The following is a 24,180-nucleotide window of genomic DNA, read 5'->3' as shown; positions in this document are numbered from 1 at the left end:
TGTGGTAAGACATTTTGTATTGAAGAGTCACATGGTGACTTTCAAAAAAAATCAACAACAACAAAATCTGGGCAAATTGATAAGGTCTGCAAAGTCAAATGTAAAAAGAACATTTGGACTGTCTATAAAACTTTTATTTAACAAATCTTCCAATTCAGTCCGAAATGTTTGACCAAGCCGGCAATACCAAAATATATGGGATATTATTTCATTTCCATTTATACAAAAGACATAAGTGGACCGTCAAAAATCTTTTGAACAAATAACCGGCTGGCAACATCAAGAATGCCACGAAGCAATCTGGTCTTGAACCATTTTTACTGTGTGTCCTAAGTTGTTTTAAAACACATATCATGAATCTGTTTCCAGTTCATGTTGCAAAAAATATATGTTTCATCTAGTCATGCCAGCAGGGTTATTATCAAATTTTATTTTCAAAAAAACTCCTTTAATGGTCTGTTTGCCTCTACAAATAATCTGCCAAGGTTTATTATCCCAAATCTGAAAACCTTTTAACGAATCAATTTTCACTTTTCTCTCATATTTTCTTAAGGACTGAAGCACACTTCCATAAAATAAAATAAAAATTTTGACTTCAAAAGTAACAAATCTCCATTGAAATGTAACAACTGATGGACAAACAGTGCATCATTTTCAATCAATGCCTTATTTACAATAGTCCCTGATCTCGTGTGATGTTCACATTGTAATGTATACATTCGGAAACACAATCATTGGTATCAATTACCTTAAATAAGGAACAGCATTTATTATAATGCTTCAGTAACACATTTCCATACCCAGCACCAACTTTAAATATCTTTCAATCCAGGTGTCATATAAAAATTAAACTACTTTTTACATGAAATTCCAACATCTTGAACCTGCGAATCCAATTTATCTTTACTCATGCCACAGAAGTATAAATGTCATACATATTTAAACCATCATGGCAATAAGGTCTGCAGACGACATTTCCCCGAATCTTTGCACATTTACCATTCCACAGGAAGGAACAAAAGGCTGCATTAACTTCTCGTAAAAAAGCTTCGGATAGGTCTGGCAATGGTACAGTTAATAAATAATCCAATTTGGACAAGACCATGGTTTTCAAAATTATAATTTTAACGAATGGAGTTAACTGTCTTCGGCATCAATCATTCAAAACTATTTTAATCTCTTTTTATTGTAATTAATTTCCAAAATGTTGTTGGTGTTTGTTGAAAAATCGACTCCCAATACTTTAACAATCCCAGTTCACGTCCCTCATATATCTTTCTTATGAATTTTACTTTCTTCCGATCCAGACAATTTGAGTTTTTTCATTATTTATCTTTAATCCAGAGAATTCAAAAAGATCTCTAGTAAGTTTTAACACATTCAACAAACGATTCCTTACTCCCATCCAAATTAAGAGTTGTATTGTCCGCAAACTTACAAATATTTATGCAACTTAGTGGTTCACTAGAACAAACATTGGACCTCCAAGAATTTGATTTGGTAGACTGTGAGGAGGAGGAGGATTCCAGTGAGTATGTCAATATGTAAATAACATCAATACCACCCACACAACAAAAACAAAAAATATGCATGCTCCAAATTGGAGATTAACTCAATTAACAGAAGAAAGTCTAGTTCAAAGCATAAACTTTGTAGTCACAAATGCACTGTAAATTACCCCCTAAGAATAGTTCTGATTACCGTGTACAGTATGTGCAGATTATACTCCTTGCAAAAACAGCATATCAAGGACCTTGTAAGCACCCACCAAGGTTATGAATCCATTTACTCAGAAGTAGCAATTAGCGTTTAATGGTAATGTACCCTTTGCATGTTCAGTTCATCATGAGAAATAGCGCTATTGAAATGACAATGGCAAACAATGTCTGCTTCTACCCAACTATAAAGATGAACATTGCATAACACTATGACCTATTGACATTTCAAGTTAGCCAACACTGTTGTCAGTTGCCTGGTCTTTCTTCACATGTCATCATCACTGGAATCCTCCACCTCGTCACATTCTACCAAATCACATTCTTGGAGGTCAAATGTTGGTTCTAGTGAACTTGCTGAAAGCGTCTCAAGCAGATGGCTTTTGGAATAAACCCAACTGTTAATGGCAATGTGCTTGGCAAAGTCCGTTGCACAAGTTTCATGGAGTTGCTCGAGTGCAATTCTCCGAGCACACAAAATGTGAAGTTCCCCGTACTGATCGGAACTTAACGGAACGTCACAGATGAGCATGTCCAGCTTCTTTTCCTTTTTCGCTAAACATGTTAAAAAAAGGCCCATATCCTTTTTGGTTGCTTCCTCCCCCTCACATGCACGTTCAAAGTCAGCATAGGCCAGGGCTGCCTTCTGTTGCAGGTGGTTGAGTCCTGATGCCTGGAGCTGGACATACACAGGGTGGTCCAGGTCCTTCAGGTCCTTGCTGCTCACCTCACAGCCATAACTCGCCAAGTTGTCCGAAGCTTTGGCCAAGTTTTGGCTGTTGATCTTCAGCTGCTTGCCAATCCTGGAGGCCACCGACTGTCCATCTGTTAGATCACACACACAAACGTAACAAAGAGTGCTAGCTGTGAGATAAAGCTTGTCTACGAGTTGTATAAAATAAATAACTGCGGACACTGGAGCAAACTTCTAAAAAAAAAACCTACTTTTTTTTTTATTACAAAGAAAATATATTTGCATCAGACCAGAGCAAATATTTGAACTTATATATCTTTTGAAAATTATTTATGCCATCATGGGAACAATTTTGCTCTCAAATTAAATTAAGAGGAAAAAACGCATAACAAAGATAAATTAAACTTAAAAGCGTCATTGCCATTTGAGATCCAATTTGATCTTTACAGGCACATAACTTCAATCGTTAATCTTGCTAATCAATTTGTTTTCATTAGTGCAGAAATGTGTTAACACTCATCAAATCTTTTAGATAGGCCTTCAAGTGATTTTGCTACGTGAATAACAATGGGAACACAAGAGATACTTTAATCTCACAGTCTCAAAAAGTACAGTTTTGCCTGAGTGCTGCTACCAGTACCAGCAACCCCTAGTTTGCCAAACAAAAGTTTATCTTATATAAAATAAATATAGTCTGCATTATCCAGGGATCGCGTTTACGCACGATTTTTGCGTATTTCACGCATTTTAAAAGTCGCTGACGCGTTTTTTTCGCCGCGCCGCGTAAGCCATACGCAAAAATATTGTAACTTTTTCTTGTCTTCACGCAGCGCTTTTGCTCTGACTTAATAATCACCCGATCCTGAAACTGACTATAGGGCTCGAGAAGTGACGACACACATGAAATCTGCGCGTCAAAACTAAAGTCCGTTTCTTTTTGCATCGAAGTATCGCAAACGAACGTAACGAGGGTATTTCCAGATAATGTCTTGTCGGATAATGAAACAGACATTAGCTGCTCTCCCATCTCGCGCTTCCAAAAGGCGGAAAGTGTGTCTAGTCGTATTAGAGCGGGAAACAAACTCGCAAGGCCCGAAGGTTGGAGACAGCAGGGGTGTTATTCGACAGGCGTGCGCGGAGTTCGACAGGAAAACTCGCCGTATTTAGGTAAGGAGTGTCTTTAAGTCTTTCGTGCGTGTTTTGTTTGTGTCTGTACGTGTTTTCGTAGTACGCAAAAATATTGGTCCGTGACGCGTTTTTTTCGTTTCGTTGCGTATGACTTACGCGTTTTTTAAAAAGCTAGCGCGATCCCTGATTATCTGTTAGACACAGTCAACTGTCTTTTTCCCCCAGACAAGACATTTACAAATCACCTGCATATTTTGCACGGAGGTGGTTCAAGAACTGCCTCTCTTTTGACAAAGTCAGTGCAGTGGAAAGGCTGGTGCGCACAAATTTTGCCTTGGCTTCCACTGCTGCATTCTTAGTGCTGGCATCTTTTGCATCCAGTGGTCTGTCCAGTCTGCAGCGTCTCTGAAGCTTATGTGCCTGAATGAGAAGCCTGAAACAAAATTAGGCACAAATTAAGTGAGCCACACAACAGGCTAAAAAGAAAATGTGATGTGCTTATGAAAGAAAAGCAGCTACGAAGCCAGAATGTAATGGGTTGTCCCCGCTCCTAGATGTCTTCTTTTATGCCCTCACAGTGAATTCATTAGGGCATGTCTCCTTTTCCAAGCAAGCTGCTCTAATGAACCACCAATATGACAAAAAGGCACACTCTAACACAAACATCAATAAATATACATTCAACAAGAGGCGAAGCCTTCAAGGCTCACGTAAGAAATAGACAAACAGTAACACAAACTCAATCAGTCCGTCACACATACACACCCACACACACAGTAAGCTTAGGTGACACTGTGCAAGAAAGAGAGACACTTGATCTAGATCTGTCTGTGTCTGCATGTAGCCTACTTACAGGGACACGACTGCCAAATAGTCTCGGCCCGCTCAAAATAACAATGACCGAGACCACACACACCACGCGAGAGAGAAAGACTACAGGGAGGCATGCCGTCATGATGCATTAATTGACGTCAAACACTTTTGACCGTGACGTAATCTTATGCGAGCTTTATCCATAGTCTTGGATAACCACTCACACATAGACTCGGAAATGTTAAAGTTTCTACCACAGACATACACACACACACACGCACGCACGCACAAACGCACAGACAGACAAAGTTACGATCGCATAGGCTACACTTCGTGAGCCAAAAATCTCTTATTCACAAATCACCGTAATCACAAAATGAACCTACAAATTTTGATTTTGTTTCAAGTTTGAAAGAAGGGGTTGGGTGGTTGGTTGGGTATATTAGTTCCAATAAAAGATTCTTCTTCTTCTGAATTCATGTGCTGAAACACTTGTTTGTTTTTTTTTGCATGCGTGGGCCTTTCCCTGTATGCCATTTAGGCAGCCATACGCCTCTTTCAGGGGATGCATGCTGGAAGTTTCACGTTTCTATAATCCACACAACTCCGACATAGGTTATATGATCTTTTCAATGCGCCCTTGGTGTTGTGCTTGTGTGTACACACGAAGGAGTATAAGGCACTAGCAGGTCTGTACATACTTTGTCGAACCCAAGACCTTCTACTTGGGGGGTAGACATCTTATCCACTAGCCCACTGTCCGTGTCAATACAAGTTCTAAAAATGCCTTGAACCCTAAAAAAAAATTGTTAAAAAAGGTTTGCAACACATTCGACCCACCTTTCAATGTCTGCAGAAAGTTTCTCTTTTGTGTTCTCTGATTCACTTGTTTGCAGTTCAGCTCTGCAACAAAGAACAAATTAACAAGTAGATTTATCTTTGTGTTCTTAAATGTATTTAATTACATTACTATGTTATTATCACAGAAATAAAGGACTAGCTTAAACAAAAATGTGTGTCAATCACTGGTGTTCAGTAAAATTGACACACAAGGGCCCAGACGATTTTTTCAGTTGTAATCTTTTTCTTCAAAACTTATTTGTACTTTTTCTTCACCGTCTCTACATACTTACCGTTTTTCTGCAACTTGCACAATGGTGTATGCATACTCCTCCCTCAATGTCAGCTTTGCATCACCTACAAATGACAACATATACATTTTTTAAATATTTTTTTTATCCTACATTCCTGAGAGAGACACCCGTGAGATAATAATCGTTGAAATCACACGTGTGTATATCATGAAAATGAGGTCATGTCAAGCAAGTCTGGCAGGGACCTGTATTTCGACTGCTTATGATTTCAAAGTCACCGAGACAAACGTCATTATAGAACTAAAGAATTTGCGCTCGCTAATTACCCTCAATGAATTTTTAGAACACATCACGCCACACTTTCACAGTGACGTTTCTTTGCTTTGACGTAATAGACTGCACGAGGCTTTAGAAGAGATCAAGGTTGCAAAACAAGCATCTTCAATTTAGCTGCCTCGACTGCAGGATATTTTCAGTCAAATACACGTAAGTACAGTATGCAAGATAAACAGAATACTAGATGGCTGGCCGTTTCGTACCAGATTTACACTCGTTGCTTTTTCAAATAGTGAACAGCTCGCTTTCACTCGCAGTTCAATATTTTAAAAAAACAACTCGTGTAAATCTGGTACGACACAGCAAGCTATGTAGTATTCTCTATTTATATATCAACTAAAATGGACAAAGAATGCAAAGATATTGATAAACTTTCACAAATTCTTCTGTGACAAATTTCCCTTTTATCATTAACACAACATCTTTTCTAAAAAAGGCACTTTAATTACACACAAACATGCTTCCATTTGAAACTTCGAGGTCGTCATATTGACGCCTGACCAAAGCTAATTGAAGCCCGATGGATGAAGATGAAGACTGAGAAGTTTCAAATGGAAGCATGTTAATGTTATTGTAATTCAATCTGACGACGATCTCTTTCCTGCTTTCATGCGATGGTAAACAGACAGAATTGGTTCCGTTCTGTTCACACACTACTTTCAGTCCACCTACCTGCCAGGGTCAAGTCCCAAGAAATATGTCTCTGTATTCCTATATTATCACTCTGCTCCTGTTTTGTTTTCTTTCACATACATTTTCCCTTCTTTTTTGACAGGTTTTTTGACAGCAAACTCAAAACACATTCTTTTCATCACAAAAGCGATCTTTGGAATTGACTGACGTAATCCGGAAGAATTCATGCATCAACTTACGTCACGTATTCGACGTCATCACTTCGCATATAAATGGTCTTGGTATTTCGCTGGCCTTCATATTTCCTTGTAAAATGACCCTCAAAGCTAACCGAGACTAGTTGAGGCTGTATCAATGCGCCTCGCCAGCAGGTTGTTAATGGATTTTTTAGCGAGTGGTTATCGACAATTAATGACCGGTAATTTTTCATGAGTTTGGGCATTTTGACCAATCACAAAATCTGTTTCATTAAAACGCAAACTTGATTGAATTACAATAAAACATAAAGTTCTTTGCAGTAATGCCTTTTAAATTTTAATTCACAATGTTTCTAAAAATCATCCAGAAAGACCACAACAGTTCTTGAACCATTCACTTATTTATGGTTTCTTACATGCTCACCTCTGACGCTGGGTTGTGAGGTACAATCCTTTTGCAAAGCTGTCAACCAGTCCTTTGAAGTACCAGCTGAAAGCAACAACAACAAAATAAATAAAATAAAAAAATTATTGTCAAACTACTTTGCAATTATCTTGGAATCAAAATGACAAGTCAAATTACAAGAGAACAACACGCTTCTCAATACTGAGTCAATTATCAACAAGTAAAGGCCTGTACAGCTTGCAGATGAAAAAAGCCCATATCAAGCCAGAACACCCTAACAGAACTGAACATATTTTTATAACCATCAAGACCAAATAACGACCTTACTTTTGAATGAAAGCATTGGAGCTGACAGCACCTACCTATGTCTGAGTGGCCCTTCAGTTCCTGCTCAATGCCCTGGAAGTCAGACTGTGACCTTTGCTTCATTCTGGCTGCAGTTTCCATCTGCCTCAACAGCTTTTTTCCTAAGCAATTAGAACAAAGCAAACAAAAGTAATAAGCAAATATTGAAGTGTAAAGTAAACAAAACAAAAATAACAACACTAAAACGGCAAGAGAACCAAAAATAAGATGGAAACAAACACACCAAGACATTTTGTTCATGCAATCAGACAATATATCCCCTACATGCTTTGTAATCCTGCCATGAGGGCTGCTGCAATCAAAAGTATTGGTGCAAGCTTCTCAAGTGTTCCTCAACCCCTGAACATTTGCTCTAAACTTTGGATCTGTAATGCCGACATTGGTTACTCAATGTGTGCCAGACACAGAGGCCTAGTGGATAAGACCCTGACCTCTCACGCAGAAGCTTCAAATCCCTACTGCGTCTAATTGGTTGAAGGTTGTTATTTTTCAGATCTCCCAAGTCAAATATTAAGCAGACCTTTGAATGCATACTCCTTTTATGTGTACACATAAGCACAAGACCAAGTACACACAGAAAAGATCTTGAAATCCATGTCAGAGTTTGGTGCGTTATAGAAATAGAAAATAACAAGAATGTATCCGCTGAAATCAGCCTATGGCTGCTTGAATAGCAGGGTAAAAATCAGTCATATATGTAAAAATCCACTCATGCACAAAATATGAGTTTATGTGTGAGTTTCAGCCCATGAAAGTAAAACTAGAAGGATCCTTGTGCATGCATTTGCACACACAGGTGGTACAATTTGAAATGCCTAGTGCCTGTACTGAATGATGACTGGGAAATACAGAAATCCCCGCGCAATTGGTTTGAAAGTGAAACCAGCCTGATAACAAAAAACTAATAACAAAGCCAGGGCGCTATGAATTGCTTGAGTCAAATAGCCTTTTTTGTAGAGAATGGTATTTAATGTGACACATGCCTTGATACCATTCCCAATGATAAAGAGACATTGTCACTTTGACCATTAAAAAATTCCACTTGGAAATTAGTTACATTTGTGATGGTATCTGCAGTTACTGTTCTTAACTGTACAAATAATTTCTTCCAGTTTAATGGTGCTTTTGTATCAAAAACCACCACCAACAACAACAAAAAAAGCAGAGGAAACAAATAAAAACACAAATACTAATACCATGAACATTAACTATTAAGAGTTACACAAACCTAGCCTTGAAAAGCTTTTTCTAGAGTATGCAAAAAGAGCGTCATTCAGCAGATCTTCTCTGCTGCCCATGGCCATCTGTTTGGAAGCTGGTGCAAATTTTCGCAAGTAGCTCCAAACACGCTCCATTCCCTCACCATCACAGAGACCAGCTCCAACAGTGCACCTCTGACCATAGGTAAGCTGAAACAGGAATAACAATTACAAGACATTAAATACCCAATGTTTGTCACGAGAAACTTGACTAAATGAGAAGGAGGATCAGTGTACCTGATAGAGCTAATGACTGAGCGTCTCAAGCATTCAGGATACAGTTTCAGGCTCCATCTCCATCTTGTCAATCTAACTTTCATCTTGCAGAAACAAATGGGTTCTAACAATGTAAAGTTGAACTGCTTCAAACATCTCTGCCACTGAACTTGTAATTTTTATCGCAAAGATTTTAGAGCAGAATTATGTATTATCAGGATCATTACAGATATACAGTGGTACCTCCCTTTACCACCCCTCTCTTTTACAGCTAGGGCCTTCAATATTACGACCGACTTTTCTCTGACGAATTTGTTCTCCTTCTTCGTCTTAGTATTTCTCACCTCCATATTACGTCCCCCCTCTCTAATACGACATAGGGCCGTCCATACATGGACTACAACTTTTCCCAAAATTATCACGGGTTTGATTTACTCTAACTTATATCTCCAGTCGAGCGAGTAAGCGTTACGGACACAAACACGTGCTGAAATCCTGCGGCACCTTAACGGCTGAAGCCATGGTTTTTCATTTCTATTTCAGGTCATTACTTTATTTTGAATAGATAAAGGTCATTCACCAGATGTCTGCTTCATTTTGCAAAGAACTGTGCAGGAACTACTACCTTTTAAACACGCAAAGTTACAGAAACGTTATGAAAGCAATCCGAACATCGAACCAAAATCGAAAGTTCTGGTGATGTCATGAAATTTTGCGATGTAAGTATGCAAAGCGTGTGTAAACATTTTTGGTCTAGCTAACAATGGCGGCCGACGAATATGGGTTTTGAAATCTGGAACTGTTCTTGGTTTTTCCCGATCCATGACCGAATGACGCGACATACAATAGATTATCCTCAGAATCCCGTCAGTGAAGTTTGAAGGTGAGTAGTGGAGTGTCCTAAATTACTCAACTCTGTGGACACACAGTAGTGCAGTTGTCCCTTGAATGAGTGAGTCAAGTTTCATCGTGAAAACTGACGCTTTTGGCTACAATTTTACATCAGTTTCAACACACTGCCGCGGTTCTTATTCGCTTTGTTCCTTGCCTTTGGGACACTTTTCTTTGTTTTTAACGAAATCGTTGCTGGGTATCGTGTGTGGTATCGACATTGATGTGCATGCTAGGACCGCATGCTTTCGTTCAACCTCAGTTTGTCTATTTCAAACCTTTAACCCATGAGTAGTTACGGGGCTTCATTAAACAAGCAAGAAAACTGTGTTGGTAATTAATTGAATAGAAAACAGGTTACCATAATCGTTTAAGGAAAGAATAACATTACTTTGTGGGCGGCATCAATCAAAACACCAATGTCATTCCGGATCATTGACAGACCCGGACATAACAAAACAATCCTCTATGTTACGTTCCCTCCATATAACCGAATTTCGGTTACATTTTCAAAGACGTTAGATAGACATACCACTGTACATCAAAAACATTTAAATCTGTTATAGTTTTGAACAAACCTAAACAAAATTCATAATGTACCAAAGATATCATTTTAAAACATAATTCTAGCATCTTATCTTCATGTCCGTGACACATCAAAAAGGAAAAGTATGTGAGAGTACACTCACACACACACAATAGGGAAATGCGCAGAGCAGGCAAAGTGTGCAGAGCAGAGAAATGTGCAGAGCAGGGACAATCAATTAATTATTAACACCAGCATCACAGAACAGTTCTGTAACTCTCAAGGCTTTTTTTCTCACCAAAGAGTTTTAAATTCATTCAGAAGATTCATGAGGCATAAAATGAAATACATATATCATATATCATTTGCTTACCTGGCAAGGCATGTTGTGTGCAAAACGATGGAAGGCAGGCACTGAGAATCGGAACTGCTCCACCAAGTTGCTCATGCGGTTTTTCAAATGCTTGTGCAGCTTGCACCCAACATCATACATTATCAGTTGCTGTTTCTCCCTCAAGTCGCTGGTTCTTTGTGGCAACTTTGAAAGCAGCAGAGATGGATATGCCATGCTACAAATAAGAGAAAAAAGAAACATATTGCTCAAAATTAAAAAAAAATTAAAAAATTTTAAGATAATGTTGTCTTCTTCTTCTTGTTGTAAGCTTACTGTTCTTAGGTGATTTGTGAATAAGAGATTTTTGAGTGTATATTTATTGATGTTTGTGTTAGTGTGTGCCTACTTGTCATATTGGTGGTTCACTAAAGCAGCTTGCTTGGAAAAGGAGACATGCCCTAATGAATTCAATGTGAGGGCATAAAAGAAGACATCTAGGAGCGGGAACACTCCCATTACATTCCGGCTTCGTAGCTGCTTTTTTCTTCATAAGCACATCACACTTTCTTTTTTGCAAAAAACTCACATTTCCCCTTGTTTCATGTTGAGCATCAAGCCTGGGAATTCATGTTGGCACACAGAACCAAATACACCAGTGACATCCAGCTTTTTGGTTTTGTTTTTGGATCGGATAGCATCACCAGCCTGGAACTGTGAGCAATCCTGAAAACATAGGTATTATACTTGATAAATAGAACCTAATAGTACAAAACCAAAGAAGATTATTAACAGCTGTCCTGCGTTCAGTGTTTGCTTCTTAATGTACTTTCCATGACGATACATAGTACATGTAGCGTTTAGTCATATCTCAAAAAGGAACGGCATCCGCAACTCATTTCACATAAGCGGGACACCCCTTTCTAGCAAATCATGCGCAGTTAAATTCACGGTATGCAGCTGAGCGCAGTAGATTTTGTCACTATGCACAGCTGTGTGCAGCTGCACACAACATATATTTAGCACTCTCAGTCTCATATTACTTAATAATAATATATATATATATACACGTTCATTATGGAGTATCTTAAACGGCATTTCAGACCTGAAAGTCCCAAAACTAGTGCAATAGCCTTTAGCTAGTGATTCTGGAAATTGACTAGCCAGAGAGCAAACTTTACTAGCCAAACCAACAATTTCTTTCAGCAACTTTACTTGCATTTGGTGAGTAGATGAACATTTCTATTCGCCAGTTACATGTTTCTACTCGCCACTTTCAGGGCTGCACTTTCCAGTGTCGGCATCACCTACCCTGACCTATATTTACATTGTGATACATAATGAGAAGCTGAAATGAGTACCAGGACTCCCAACAAACAGGGACACTATGCATGTAATTGTTTTCTGGCTTTCAAGAAGTAAAGCAAGCTACGCTGAAAGAGTTGGCAGTTCTGATAGCAGCAGTGTACAGAAAATTAATGTATCCATGTGTTAATTTTAAAGTCAAACTGCTCAAAATGCTTGTAAAACTTGTTACTATGTACTTGATCCAGTTTCTCAATTATAAGACTTCTAGAGAGGTAGACTGGAAACATACCGAACAATCCTTGGATGATGCGTTGGCTGTCCACTGCTTGACAAACTCACTGACTTCATCATCCTTAACAAAGAAGCCGTCCTTGTGACGTGGTGTCTGGTAATTACCGCTGCGTTGTTTGTGGACCAAGGCAAAGTTACCATCCAAAGACAGCACGGAGCGACTTCTGTCCTGTTACAAATTAAAACAAGCCAGGTATTTAATCTCTAAACATGCTAATGATGGGTTGAAACAGTTCAATTTGCATGAAATCAGTTTATAACTTTAAGTAGCTATAGCCTATACATAGCTAAACATCTACAGGGGTGTACCTTAACCCTTACACTGGTGCAATTCTGTAACACACGTTACATAGCCACTAGTGAATTAACAGAGAAAAATAAAGAAAAACGGTCATATAGGTTTTCACATCCAATGGAGGTAATCGGAACCGACCAAACAGACTGAGCCAGTAGCGCAACATATGTTGCAACTATCAGCCTAAGGGTTAACCTATTTTGGATGCTAACCAGAATAGCGGGGGCCAAAATACTGAACTAACAAGAGCAGTAACTAAGAAAGTTACCACACAATCACACATACCCCCTTGTCACCCAGTCACACATGAAATCGCACTCAGAAAACAAAAACTAACCATTAACACTAACAAAAACACTGAACAGCATGAAAACCTGTTCAACAGATTTTTCTGAGCAGCATTATCTTAGACAATGTAGCGTGAAGAACAGACCATTCGTGGTCCTGGATGTTTTTAACCTTGAATCTGTTTGATCCTACCACAAACGCTGATTTTCGCTGCCTCTCGAGATCTCCTGTTTGCGTGTGTTCAATACCATAACAGCAGTGGAGTGAACACTTCAAGAATCAAGAAATCTCTACATTGTTACTGAAACGTGTGGTTAAGTGCAAGTTCGAAGCTTGGACACGAGTGAGAGGTAAGAGACAGCATCACGCTAGCAAACGCATTGAACGAAGATGGTGTCTTGTAGCACACCGAATGCGAGAGCTCTTTGCTCTTCCATTTGACTGTGTTGCATTTACACCTTTGTCGTGCCAGACAGGCAGTGAAGAGGAATTTTAAATTCGCACAGAGCAATTTGAAACCACCCCCGGCGGGCAAGTGCTAAGGTACAACCCTGCATCTATATATCCCAAACACAAAATAAATTACCCCTCTTGGTGATAAATTAATTACCAAAACTAAAACAAGTCCTCTAGATAAAAAAAAAAAAGTTATAAATATTACCTCCTCGCAAACTCCACAGGAATGGACATCAACATCAGCCAGTCTGCCTTCTCTTGTCACCTGTGTGCGATGATACCGATACTCATTGATTGCACCAATGAGATTGCGGTACAAATCCGGCTTGGTCTTGGCCGCTGTTTTTATGCCCATGAGGAGGTCCAGCTCCTGGATGGAGTTTGCAAATGCTTGCACAGACAAAGATCCATGCAGCTGCATACAAACACAGAGTTCCAGCAGTTGCAAGCTGAATGCCGTCCTTGGGTTACAAGGGGTTGCTGGCCACAAACCATACTGGAGCATCGTCACAGCAACACCTTCATCGGGACAAATGTCCATCCTGACATCTTGTGATACACCTGGATGGATATAAACAGAACGTCAATGCTTGACTAAATGTAAACAAATGAAAAACTGTAAGTTCATTATCCATTGGTTCATAAATGAATAAAAGACGGGCGCTGTGGCGGGGTGGTAAGACGTCAGCCTCTTAATCGGAAGGTCGAGGGTTCGAATCCTGGTGGGTTAAGTGTGGAGATTTTTCCGATCTCCCAGGTCAACTTATGTGCAGACCTGCTAGTGGCTTATCCCCCTTCGTGTAAACACAAGACCAAGTGCGCACGAAAAAGATCCTGTAATCCATGTCAGAGTTCGGTGGGTTATAGAAACACGAAAATACCCAGCATGCTTCCTCCGAAAGCAGCATATGGCTGCCTTAATGGCGGGGTAAAAACGGTCATACACGTAAATTTCCACTCGTGCAAAGACACGAGTGTACGTGGGAGTTTTAGCCCACGAACGCAGAAGAAGAAGAAGATAAATAAATAAGAAAGATTATCACACAACCATCAGAGAAAGGGAACAATATGAAACACTTTTGTACTTACCATGTGCATCAAAAACAACTATGTCAATGGTGCTGACATTGTCACAAATGTGTCTGGGCAGCTGTTTCAGGTGAGGTACCTCCTGGACTGGCCAATACATCTTGTCCTCCTGAATTATACAAAGTGTGTCAAAGACCAAATTGCTTTATTGTAAAAACATATGGTCTCATGTAATATAATGAACTAATCAATTATACCAAAAACAGATAACATGACGTACTGTTAAAAAAAACCCAGATTGCCAACGTTCTAAACCAAACCTCTGTGAAAACAATAAGTGGGAAATATATGAAGTAAAATCTTACTGAAAATCAAACGTGTTTATGAAACATATCTGACTCACAGTCACAATGGAAATTAACAAAAAATACATAATTAATTTTGTTAGTCTGACCAGAGACATAGATAGAAGAGATGCAAAGCGCTGTCTTCCCGCTCGCGTTATCTTTGCCTACGGCAGGGGCAAGTAATCCTCTGTCTAGCACCGGCCGGCTGCGAACTGAGCTATCATTTACCAAACTTTGCACTCCAAAATAAAATATAAATAATAAATTGACAATAAAAGTGACATAATGTTAATGTATGGGAAGAATGCATAATTGTGCAAGTGTCTACTTTACCACAAAAAAACATGGACAGTTGAATAAAACGTTTTTGCATCCATAATTTAGAGAAAAATAACCATTTAAAGGTAAACGTTGATAATTGTTGTGTTTTTAAAGAATTATAACTGTTTCATAGAAAATCATAGATAATAAAACATGCAAACTGTTCATTATTTGCACTCAAGAGAAACAGAAAATCACAAGAAGAAAATTATTGCATCATTTGGTGATTAGAAGATGAATGATAAAGAAAGCAATTTCGCTCATTTCTCCTTTATGAACTTGTAACTTTGTATCCACACGCCAGTGTGAGTGCGAGAACCACTTTTGAGTGAGACATAAAAGCATCAAATTTAATTACAGTGCGTCAAAAATTATACAAACAGATTAATGTACACACCAGTAATGCATTTGCTAGTTAAGGGAAAGTAAAGTTGCGCACAAAAGATAATAATAGCTCCCAAACATTGCCTCCGCGCACAATGTAAGGCAAGGAACAACAGCGTAGTACGGGATGAGTGGCTGACAATCGCGCGAGGTCACGCAGACCGAACGCGGTACCCCAAGAGTTACACGCCTCCCGGCCTCGCTTCGCATCTCTTCAATGTATGTCTCTGGTCTGACTTAAAAATCACGTTATCATTTTCTCTGTGTCTGTGATTACGTTTGTTTTTCTCTCGAAGAGCTAGATCCACATGGTAAAAGCAGCATACGTGACTCCGGATGAAGAAAAATACACTCTCCCTTATTAGATTACTTGCCTATGAAAAGCGAAACACTCAAAATCAATATCAAACCAAGGAGTGGGGAAAATAAATATTTAAGAGATAGCAAAATACATAGATGATATTAATATATTAACTCTAACTAAGTGTAAGTGTTTCTAACCTTCCAAATATATGGTTTGTGGAACATAACTGTCCGGTGGATATTAGAGGAGCAGTTATGACACAAGAAGACCATAGGCCCACAGTCCCAGCAGCGTATTATATCCGTCTGCCTTTTCTGACAATGGCTACATATTTGCACGGGGCACAGAGATTCAAGCCTGGTCTGCAACAAGGATCCTCGGAGTTCGCACCACCTGTCTTCCTCAACTGCTTTTCTCTGGCTATGGGCTGATAAGGTGACCTCTTTGCTGTCAATCTCCATAAAACCCTGGATCCCTGAAAATGAAAATGCAATTTCTAAAGTTAAACTTATGTCAGGAAACTCAAAAACGCATACCCTTAGCTTATCAAGTGAGGATTAAGAGTTATAAGCGACACAAGTTAAATTTGTCATGTCAAATTTCACACTGGCACCACAATACTTTAAAGGCCGTGGCTAGAGGTCCGTCGAGCCTGAAGGCTCAAAGAGATGCAGTTTATTCGCAGTTGTCAGAGAGGGGGGAACAAGTTTAAAATTAAACAGATGATCATTTTGAAATAAAAAATAAAAATGGACCGACAATGGCAAGACTTGAACCGGTGACCTCATATTCTCCAGCCCATTTCACTAACGACTGAGCGAAGAAGGCAAGGTGACTGATGGGTGAAAAATGAAAGTCTATTTAAATATATTGTGAGATACTGGTGACTGCGGGTTCCCTAGACTGGAGGCTCCAAAACCACTCCCTATTTTAAACAATAACAAGATCATGCGTTAAAATAAGTAAAGAATGCCAATGGATTCTCAGCTGTGAATTTAATGAACACACTAAAGTTCAAGATTACCAAAAGTTCCTTACACCGTAAACAGTAGATCTACTTACAGTATTAGTAAGCTTAATTTGATTCAAAAAGCAAAATTCATCTCACTCCCCGAGTCACTCCGGCTATGGCCCGTTATGGTATGGCTGAAGTGCTCAAAGTTTCCATTAAATTTCCCTCTTTACCCCTTTTGCTATTGACAAATGTAATCAGCGCTGCTTCAGAAACAAGAAATTAATTAAAGAACAGCAGAGTGTCTACCTGATTCATCGGATTGAAGAGATGACCCTGGCGTTGGTTCTGTGCCGACTGAGAGTGTGGGGATGGCATCTTTAAAACTCTCTGTTTGTTCGGGAAAATCAAGGTCATCCAGTGTAGGCCTCCCCGGTTTCCATGGCAAAGACATTTTTTTGGGTTTCCCCTTTTTTGAACAGTCAAGCATTTCAAAATCGGTGTTGATGGGTTGCCAAGTTCGCCGACCCCTTTTCTGTCGATACGCCATGTTGAAACAATAGGCACGCTATTAAAAAAAAAAGTCAAGAACGGAAACTGGCAGTAAAAGAAAAAAGTCGCATATTTCAAAAACAAATTTCGTCGCGAAAGTAGCAACCAGATTATTCATCAGTATAAGTATACATGTCTTTAAAAAAAACAATACATGAACTACAGTAATTTATCTGTTTCCGATAACAGTTTTATACTGACTGTCACTCCTCATCGGAGACATCGCTTCGAACCACACTACCGTATACGCTGACAGTACACACAGTATACGTTCCCCTACTGTTCAGCGAGAACACATACATACGTTATGTCTGCTTATACCGAGGTGCAATGGGTGATATATATATATATATATATATATATATATATATATATATATATACTAGATGATTACCCGCTTCGCCGGGTACCGGCTTCGCCGGGAAGAAGTAGAGCCGAATACCAGGCTGCGCCTGGGACCCGGCTTTGCCGGGTGTACGCCGGCTTCGCCGGCGCACGAAGGAAGGAAGATCTAAAAATAGTAACGTGCAGTGACCTTCTAGAAATAGTAACGTAGTAACGGGAATATGGATTGATGCCACACGAAAGAAGGGAGATAAACGCGCAAAACCAAACACTGGAGAAGATAAGGAAGAGTTACTGGGAATGAATGTAGTGGATGTACAGAAAAACCAAAATCGGTTCAGCGCTGCGCGCTGAGAGCACGTGTTGAAATATCTCATCGAGCAGGTTGTGTCCGGGGTGTACCTGAATATGGCCACCAAATTTGAAAGAGATCCATCGAGAACTTTGGCCGTGAATCGCGGACACACACACACACAGACAGACAGACACAAGTCGTATATATATTTATAGATAGATAGAACACCCTGACGAAGGCCACGAGGCCCAAATTTTGGTGAAATATTGGTGAAAACGTGAAGGCTTGTTTTGGTTATTTTTTCCATATTTGTTTGTATATATATATATACACTCAAAGGAAAAAGTAAGGGACCGCCCTTGAAAAAACCAGCTGACTTCATCTGTGCCAAACTCCTTGTTCCTAAGTTTATAAAACCAAATGGCTGTCAGGCCGTACACACCAGTGGGTGAGCAATGCTGTGTTAGCAGGAAACTTGCTCGGGATCCACGGAGGTCTGGCTAGAGCACGAGACAGAAACTGCCAAACTGCACAAAGTGGACCATTTTTACGCTGGCGCGTGGGCAAGCCTGGGCGGGAAAGATGAAAAATTCGTTATGCACGTGCAGGGGAGATGTGTTGAGAGTGAACTGTTGTCACCAGTTAGGCTTTATAGTCCCGCGATTTTCCGCCAGCCACCATCTTCTCACTATGCCTCCCAGACGAAAGGTGACCTACCTTCAACAAAGCCCGGGCCATCGCATGCTGAAGACGACCGCGTAAGCAAGCGAGAAGTGGGCAGACGACTTGGAGTGTCCCATTCTGTCGTGGTCAGGCTGCATCAGAAGTTCCAGGCCTCCAACAGCGTTCTGGAGAGGCCCAGGTCAGGACGGCCTAAGAAGACAACACAGCGTGAAGATCGCTTCATCAGAAGACAAGCTCTGCAGCAGCGAGGCACCACTGCAAACATCATCAGGGGCCAGCTGAGGGTGGCAACAAACACCAACGTCAGCACGAAAACCATCCGCAAACGCCTGCACGAAGTTGGCCTGCGATCACGTCGTCCAGCTGTACGGCCACTAAGAGATGAGATTGTCGCCCCTTTGGTTCTACCCGCTCTACACCAGATTGGTGTGCAGGCTGTGTTCCAGGACGATAACGCGACACCTCACAGAGCGAGGCTGGTCAACAACTTCATCCAGCAGGCTGGTGTCACCAGGATGAACTGGCCGGCCTGCAGCCCTGATTTCAACCCCATCGAGCACCTGTGGGATGAGCTGGACAGGCGAGTGAGGAACAACCACCCACCCCCGAGGAACCTGCAGCAACTGCTTCAGTTCCTGCAAACCGAATGGCAGGCCATTCCTCAGGCATTCTGCAGGAAGCTGGTAAACTCGATGCGGAACAGGACTGCAGAAGGCATCGCAAAACGCGGCGGACACACCCATTACTGAACTGTTCGGAACTTGCAAATTTTGTTTTCGACCCCCATGTTGTTTCAGAGCTTGTTGACACGTAATGCGTGAATGAAATGTCACCATATTTTGGAAAAGGATCGCAGAGATAATGAATTAAACATGTTACAAATTTGATTCAATTGTGTTTGGTGGTTTGGAAGCTGTGTTTGTTTGAGTAAGTGGTCCCTAACTTTTTCCTATGAGTATATATAAAATATCAGAAGTTGTGAAAGAAACAATTGAAAGTCAGAAGAGACTTTCTTCTGAGATTTGTTTAAGAGACAGAGAAGACATAATTATGGTGCATGCATTACTCGCGTTGTACAGAACCACGAACCAGACTAATTAAACAAGAAACTAAGTCCATCTCACGATGAACACGAGCCGAAATCATATGCACTCGACTTATGAAATAGAAAGATCAAATACGACGAAGAGAAGAAAAAGTTGATTGAAGAAGATACATCATGTCTGTTCTGAATCGGTTGTCTTTGTTGTACACTCTATTTCGTTGGTACATAGATAACATTATTTTAGTTTGTCTTGGATGATTAAAACCATTGTTTCCTTTCGGAAATAACCAGGGAAAAGCCATTTCCTCTCCCAGTTCAATTTCATATTATATACTCACAGGAGAATGTTTAGATCTGTGAACATGCAATGTTGACAATACATCTTCATCTTGATTAGACTTTGAGTTTGACTGAAATGCTGAGTTATCAACAGGAACCATGACTTCATGCTGTGTTTCTTCAAAGTTGTTTTCAAAATCGGTATCATGACTACCATCATGTAACGTGTTCAGTCTACTACCAGCCAAGTCCAAGTCCAAGTCTCTGTATGTTGCACTGTTTAGCTTTAACCATTGTAATGCTCTGTTTAAATGGTGAGACTTTGTGTTTGGCCATAACCTTAGTATGTTCATTTTCATAACAACCAGATATTTGATCACTTTCTTGTGGATCAAGAGGAAGTTGATTAAGAATATCAGAGACATTAACAGGCAAATGCAGAACATTTCCACGCTCACAAAACTGACCACCAGGCAATACACAAAGAGTAAGAAAAATCTGAAGCTTACAAATTAATTTTCTTTCAGAAAATGTCAAACATCTGAGAACTTCTGGAATAGGATGAAGTTGTAAATCATTTCCATGAAAACTAGCAGGCACTTTCCCTTTTGACAGGTAGTTTTTGCATGTACAGCAAAACACGGCCTTTTCTACAAATCCTAAAGACTGTCGGAAACTTCTCATGCTCTCTTGTGAACGCCATATGAAACATTGATTCTGAAACAAAAATCTATGGCATGAATGACAATGGAAAGACGGTCTCTCTCTGATTCCAAGTTCATAATGACAGTTATGAAGTGCTGAATTTAGAAAATCTGTAGATGAAGTAAAATCATTTGAATGTTGGCTTGTTGAAACTTCATAACAAACAGCCACCTCGTCTATATCATTATCTGAAAGAATGCAAACTTCCTTTGAAACACCAACATTTGTATGGAAAACTTCTGTTTCTGTCATCTTTGATTTCATTTGACAACTTGGACTGATATGGCATCTTCCAGAGATATATCCATTACTTTCAACTTGCGCCTCTTTGTACGTCTTTGCTGAACAGAAAAATAGCTGTGTTTTTTAGAAATCAAACCGTGTTTGCGTTTTTTAGAATTTGTCTCAGACTTTTGACTTGAAATGTTACTATGGGCTTCAGATAGTTTCACAAATTGAAAGCGTTGGTGAACATTAAGATCATTTGCTGAACAACTGTTTGATGCAGGTATTCATCGTCTGCTGTTCGAGTCAAAAGTTGAAAGCAAAGTAATTCCTGTAAGCCTGCTACTTATTTATAAAAAGAAACGTTTGATACTTTTACCAAACAGTTAGTATAATGCACGCTCTACCTGTATTTGTCTTTAAATTCTGCAAGACTGAAGCGAAAGAGGTCTGTCTCAGTTTTGTGGTCAGTTTGTTGTTGTACATTTACACACGCACAACGAACAACACATGCACAGGCCCGGGGGAAGCTCTCCTTTCTTATGTCCGACCATAGACGTATACATGTAGTTTACATGTTTATTAGTCATCTATGTGATTGATTACGTGTATGATATGACGGAGAGTCGCATCGGTTTGATGCAGTGAACCCAACCGTGGCTGTGGCTGTCGTTTGAAGTAGCCTACTTCTTTATAAAGATTCATTTGCATTCTACTTCTGACCAAGGCATGTTTGGTACCTACTGAATCCTTGTTGCGTGTAGTTTTACGTGGCACGTTGCTCAAAGTTGTATTCTTGAGGAGCATAAAATAAAACGTGTTACAAAGTTATCTCAAAACTCTGCAGTGACTGCTCGCGCACCAGGTCAGCTAATTATAGCACGCAGCCTCCACAGACAGCTCCCGAGCCGAGACCATATGACTCGCCGCTCCTGCGGCTCGTCAATAAGCTACAGAGCTATACAGTACGTGCTGCACGTGTTATGACAGAACAAAATGAATATTTAGGTCAGACGCAGCAGACTGTAGTTACGTCACAGTTTCTTCACAGCAGGCAGGCTAAAATAAAATGCAAGTTTCACAGATCGATAGGGCCTACAATTTGTCTGCAGGCTAATTCAGTTTGTTTGTTTGCTTGCTTAACGCCCAGCCGACCACGAAGGGCCATATCAGGGTGGTGCTGCTTTGACATATAATGTGCGCCACACACAAGACAGACGTCGCAGCACAGGCTTCATGTCTCACCCAGTCACATTATTCTGACACCGGACCAACCAGTCCTAGCACTAACCCCATAATGCCAGACGCCAGGCGGAGCAGCCACTAGATTGCCAATTTTAAAGTCTTAGGTATGACCCGGCCGGGGTTCGAACCCACGACCTCCCGATCACGGCGGACGCCTTACCACTAGGCCAACCGTGCCGGTCAGGCTAATTCAGTGGTCGCAGTGTTGACGCACAACACCTCTGAATATGTGCCCAGCATTTTGTTACATTCAGAAACTAAAGTTGTGACGCGTTATGCAGCAATCCCTACCCAGAAATGTTTACACACAGTTCCCTATCCAGAAACCGCCATCGTGACGCGTTATACCGCTGCACCTTCCCAGGACTGAATCGTTTATACACAGAATTTCGTATCCGGAAACCAAAGTGTCGACGCTTTAAACCGCTATACCCGAACCCAGTAATTATTAAACGGAGTTCCCTGTCCAAAAGCTACGGCGTTGGTGCGTTATATGCCGTCGCTACACGTACCCATGGATTGTTACACCGAGTTTCGTATTCAGATACCACAGTCGCGACACGTTATACCGCTAAACGTACCTGGCAATTGTTACACCGAGTTTCGTATTCAGATACCACAGTCGGGACGCGTTATACCGCTAAACGTCCTCAGCAGTTGTTACACCGAGTTTCCTATCTAGAAACCAAAGTGTCATGCGTTATACCGGTATACCGTTACACGTACCCAACAAATGTTACAACGAAGAATAAGATGAAATTATTTTTGGATCGTTTAATAAAAAAATAATTTTAATTACAAGTTTCCGATTTTTAAGGACCAAACTCATTCATTAGTTTTTAAGCCACCAAGCTGAAATGCAATACCGAAGTCCGTGCTTCGTCGAAGATTGCTTTGCCAAAATTTCAATCAATTTGATTGAAAAATGAGGGAGTGACAGTGCCGCCTCAACTTTTACAAAAAGCCGGATATGACGTCATCAAAGGTATTTATCAAAAAAATGAAAAAAACGTCCGGGGATATCAATCCCAGGAACTCTCATGTCAAATTTCATAAAGATCGGTCCAGTAGTTTAGTCTGAATCGCTCTACACACACACGCACAGACACACAGACACACACAGACACACACAGACACACACACACTCACACACACACCACACACACACACATACACCACGACCCTCGTCTCGATTCCCCCTCTATGTTAAAACATTTAGTCAAAACTTGACTAAATGTAACAAAGAGACTGCCAACGTTCCAAAATTCAGAATCATTCAATTTATTAATTGATTGTTGTTTTTACGTTTCATGGTGCGTCCATTGGAGTAGTGGAGTGGAAGGACAAGGAAGAGGGGAGAGGTGGTGCGGGGTACACACATACACACACACGCACACGCACACACACACACACACACACACACACACACACACACACACACACACACACACACACACACACACACACACACACACACACACACACACACACACACGCTGCGCACGCTCGCACACACACACACACACACACACACACACACACACACACGCTGCGCACGCTCGCACACACACACACACGCTGCGCACGCTCGCACACACATACTCGCACGCACGCACACACGCACACACACACATACACACACACACACACACATACACACACACACGCACATACATATATATATATATATATACACACGCCGCGCATACACACACGTACACACCCGCACACATATACACACTCCGCGCATACACACACACACACACACACACGCACACACACACACACACGCACTGAAACACACACACACACACACACACACACGAGCGCACACACACACACACACACGCACACACACTGAAACACACATACACGCACACACATGCACACACACACACACATACACACACCGATACACGCACACAAACTATGTTCTCTCTCTCTCTCTCTCTCTCTCTCTCTCTCTCTCTCTCTCTCTCTCTCTCTCTCTCTCTCTCTCTCTCTCTCTCTCTCTCCGGAAACAGGCACACATTTTATTATTTTCACAATCACAACAGCTAGAACTGTCATTCAACTATGAGAATATTGGACACACGGTGTTTGCGCTTGTAGTCCAGGTGATACAACAGCAGCTGTGACTGAAGAAGTACACATGACACCTTTTGTCTGAAATATGTGTGTTGGGAACATCTGCTACCCACAACACTGTACTCAAATGAGCCGAC

At 40.6% G+C, this 24,180-nt stretch overlaps 2 protein-coding genes across 2 annotated transcripts; one reads left to right on the top strand and one right to left on the bottom strand.

Moving 5' to 3' along the window:
* Positions 1-17,655, bottom strand: LOC138963759 (uncharacterized). The gene is made up of 14 exons (XM_070335613.1): positions 16,890-17,655; positions 15,826-16,103; positions 14,333-14,441; positions 13,449-13,804; positions 12,203-12,373; positions 11,195-11,331; positions 10,648-10,843; positions 8,611-8,791; positions 7,379-7,483; positions 7,035-7,100; positions 5,484-5,547; positions 5,191-5,253; positions 3,783-3,970; positions 1-2,540 (listed from the first exon to the last, which is right to left on the bottom strand). The coding sequence occupies exons 1-14, from the start codon at positions 17,128-17,130 to the stop codon at positions 1,984-1,986; spliced, it is 2,712 nt and encodes a 903-aa protein (XP_070191714.1). The 5' UTR covers positions 17,131-17,655; the 3' UTR covers positions 1-1,983.
* A 713-nt stretch (positions 17,656-18,368) lies between these two features.
* Positions 18,369-19,205, top strand: LOC138967262 (uncharacterized). The gene has a single exon (XM_070339818.1). The coding sequence runs from the start codon at positions 18,369-18,371 to the stop codon at positions 19,203-19,205; it is 837 nt and encodes a 278-aa protein (XP_070195919.1).
* Positions 19,206-24,180: the final 4,975 nt, after the last annotated feature.

Source organism: Littorina saxatilis, linkage group LG1 (assembly GCF_037325665.1).
Source record: "Littorina saxatilis isolate snail1 linkage group LG1, US_GU_Lsax_2.0, whole genome shotgun sequence".
Taxonomy (NCBI): domain Eukaryota; kingdom Metazoa; phylum Mollusca; class Gastropoda; order Littorinimorpha; family Littorinidae; genus Littorina; species Littorina saxatilis.
The sequence above is the reverse complement of the archived record's forward strand: the minus strand, read 5'-3'. Positions and strand labels throughout refer to the sequence as shown.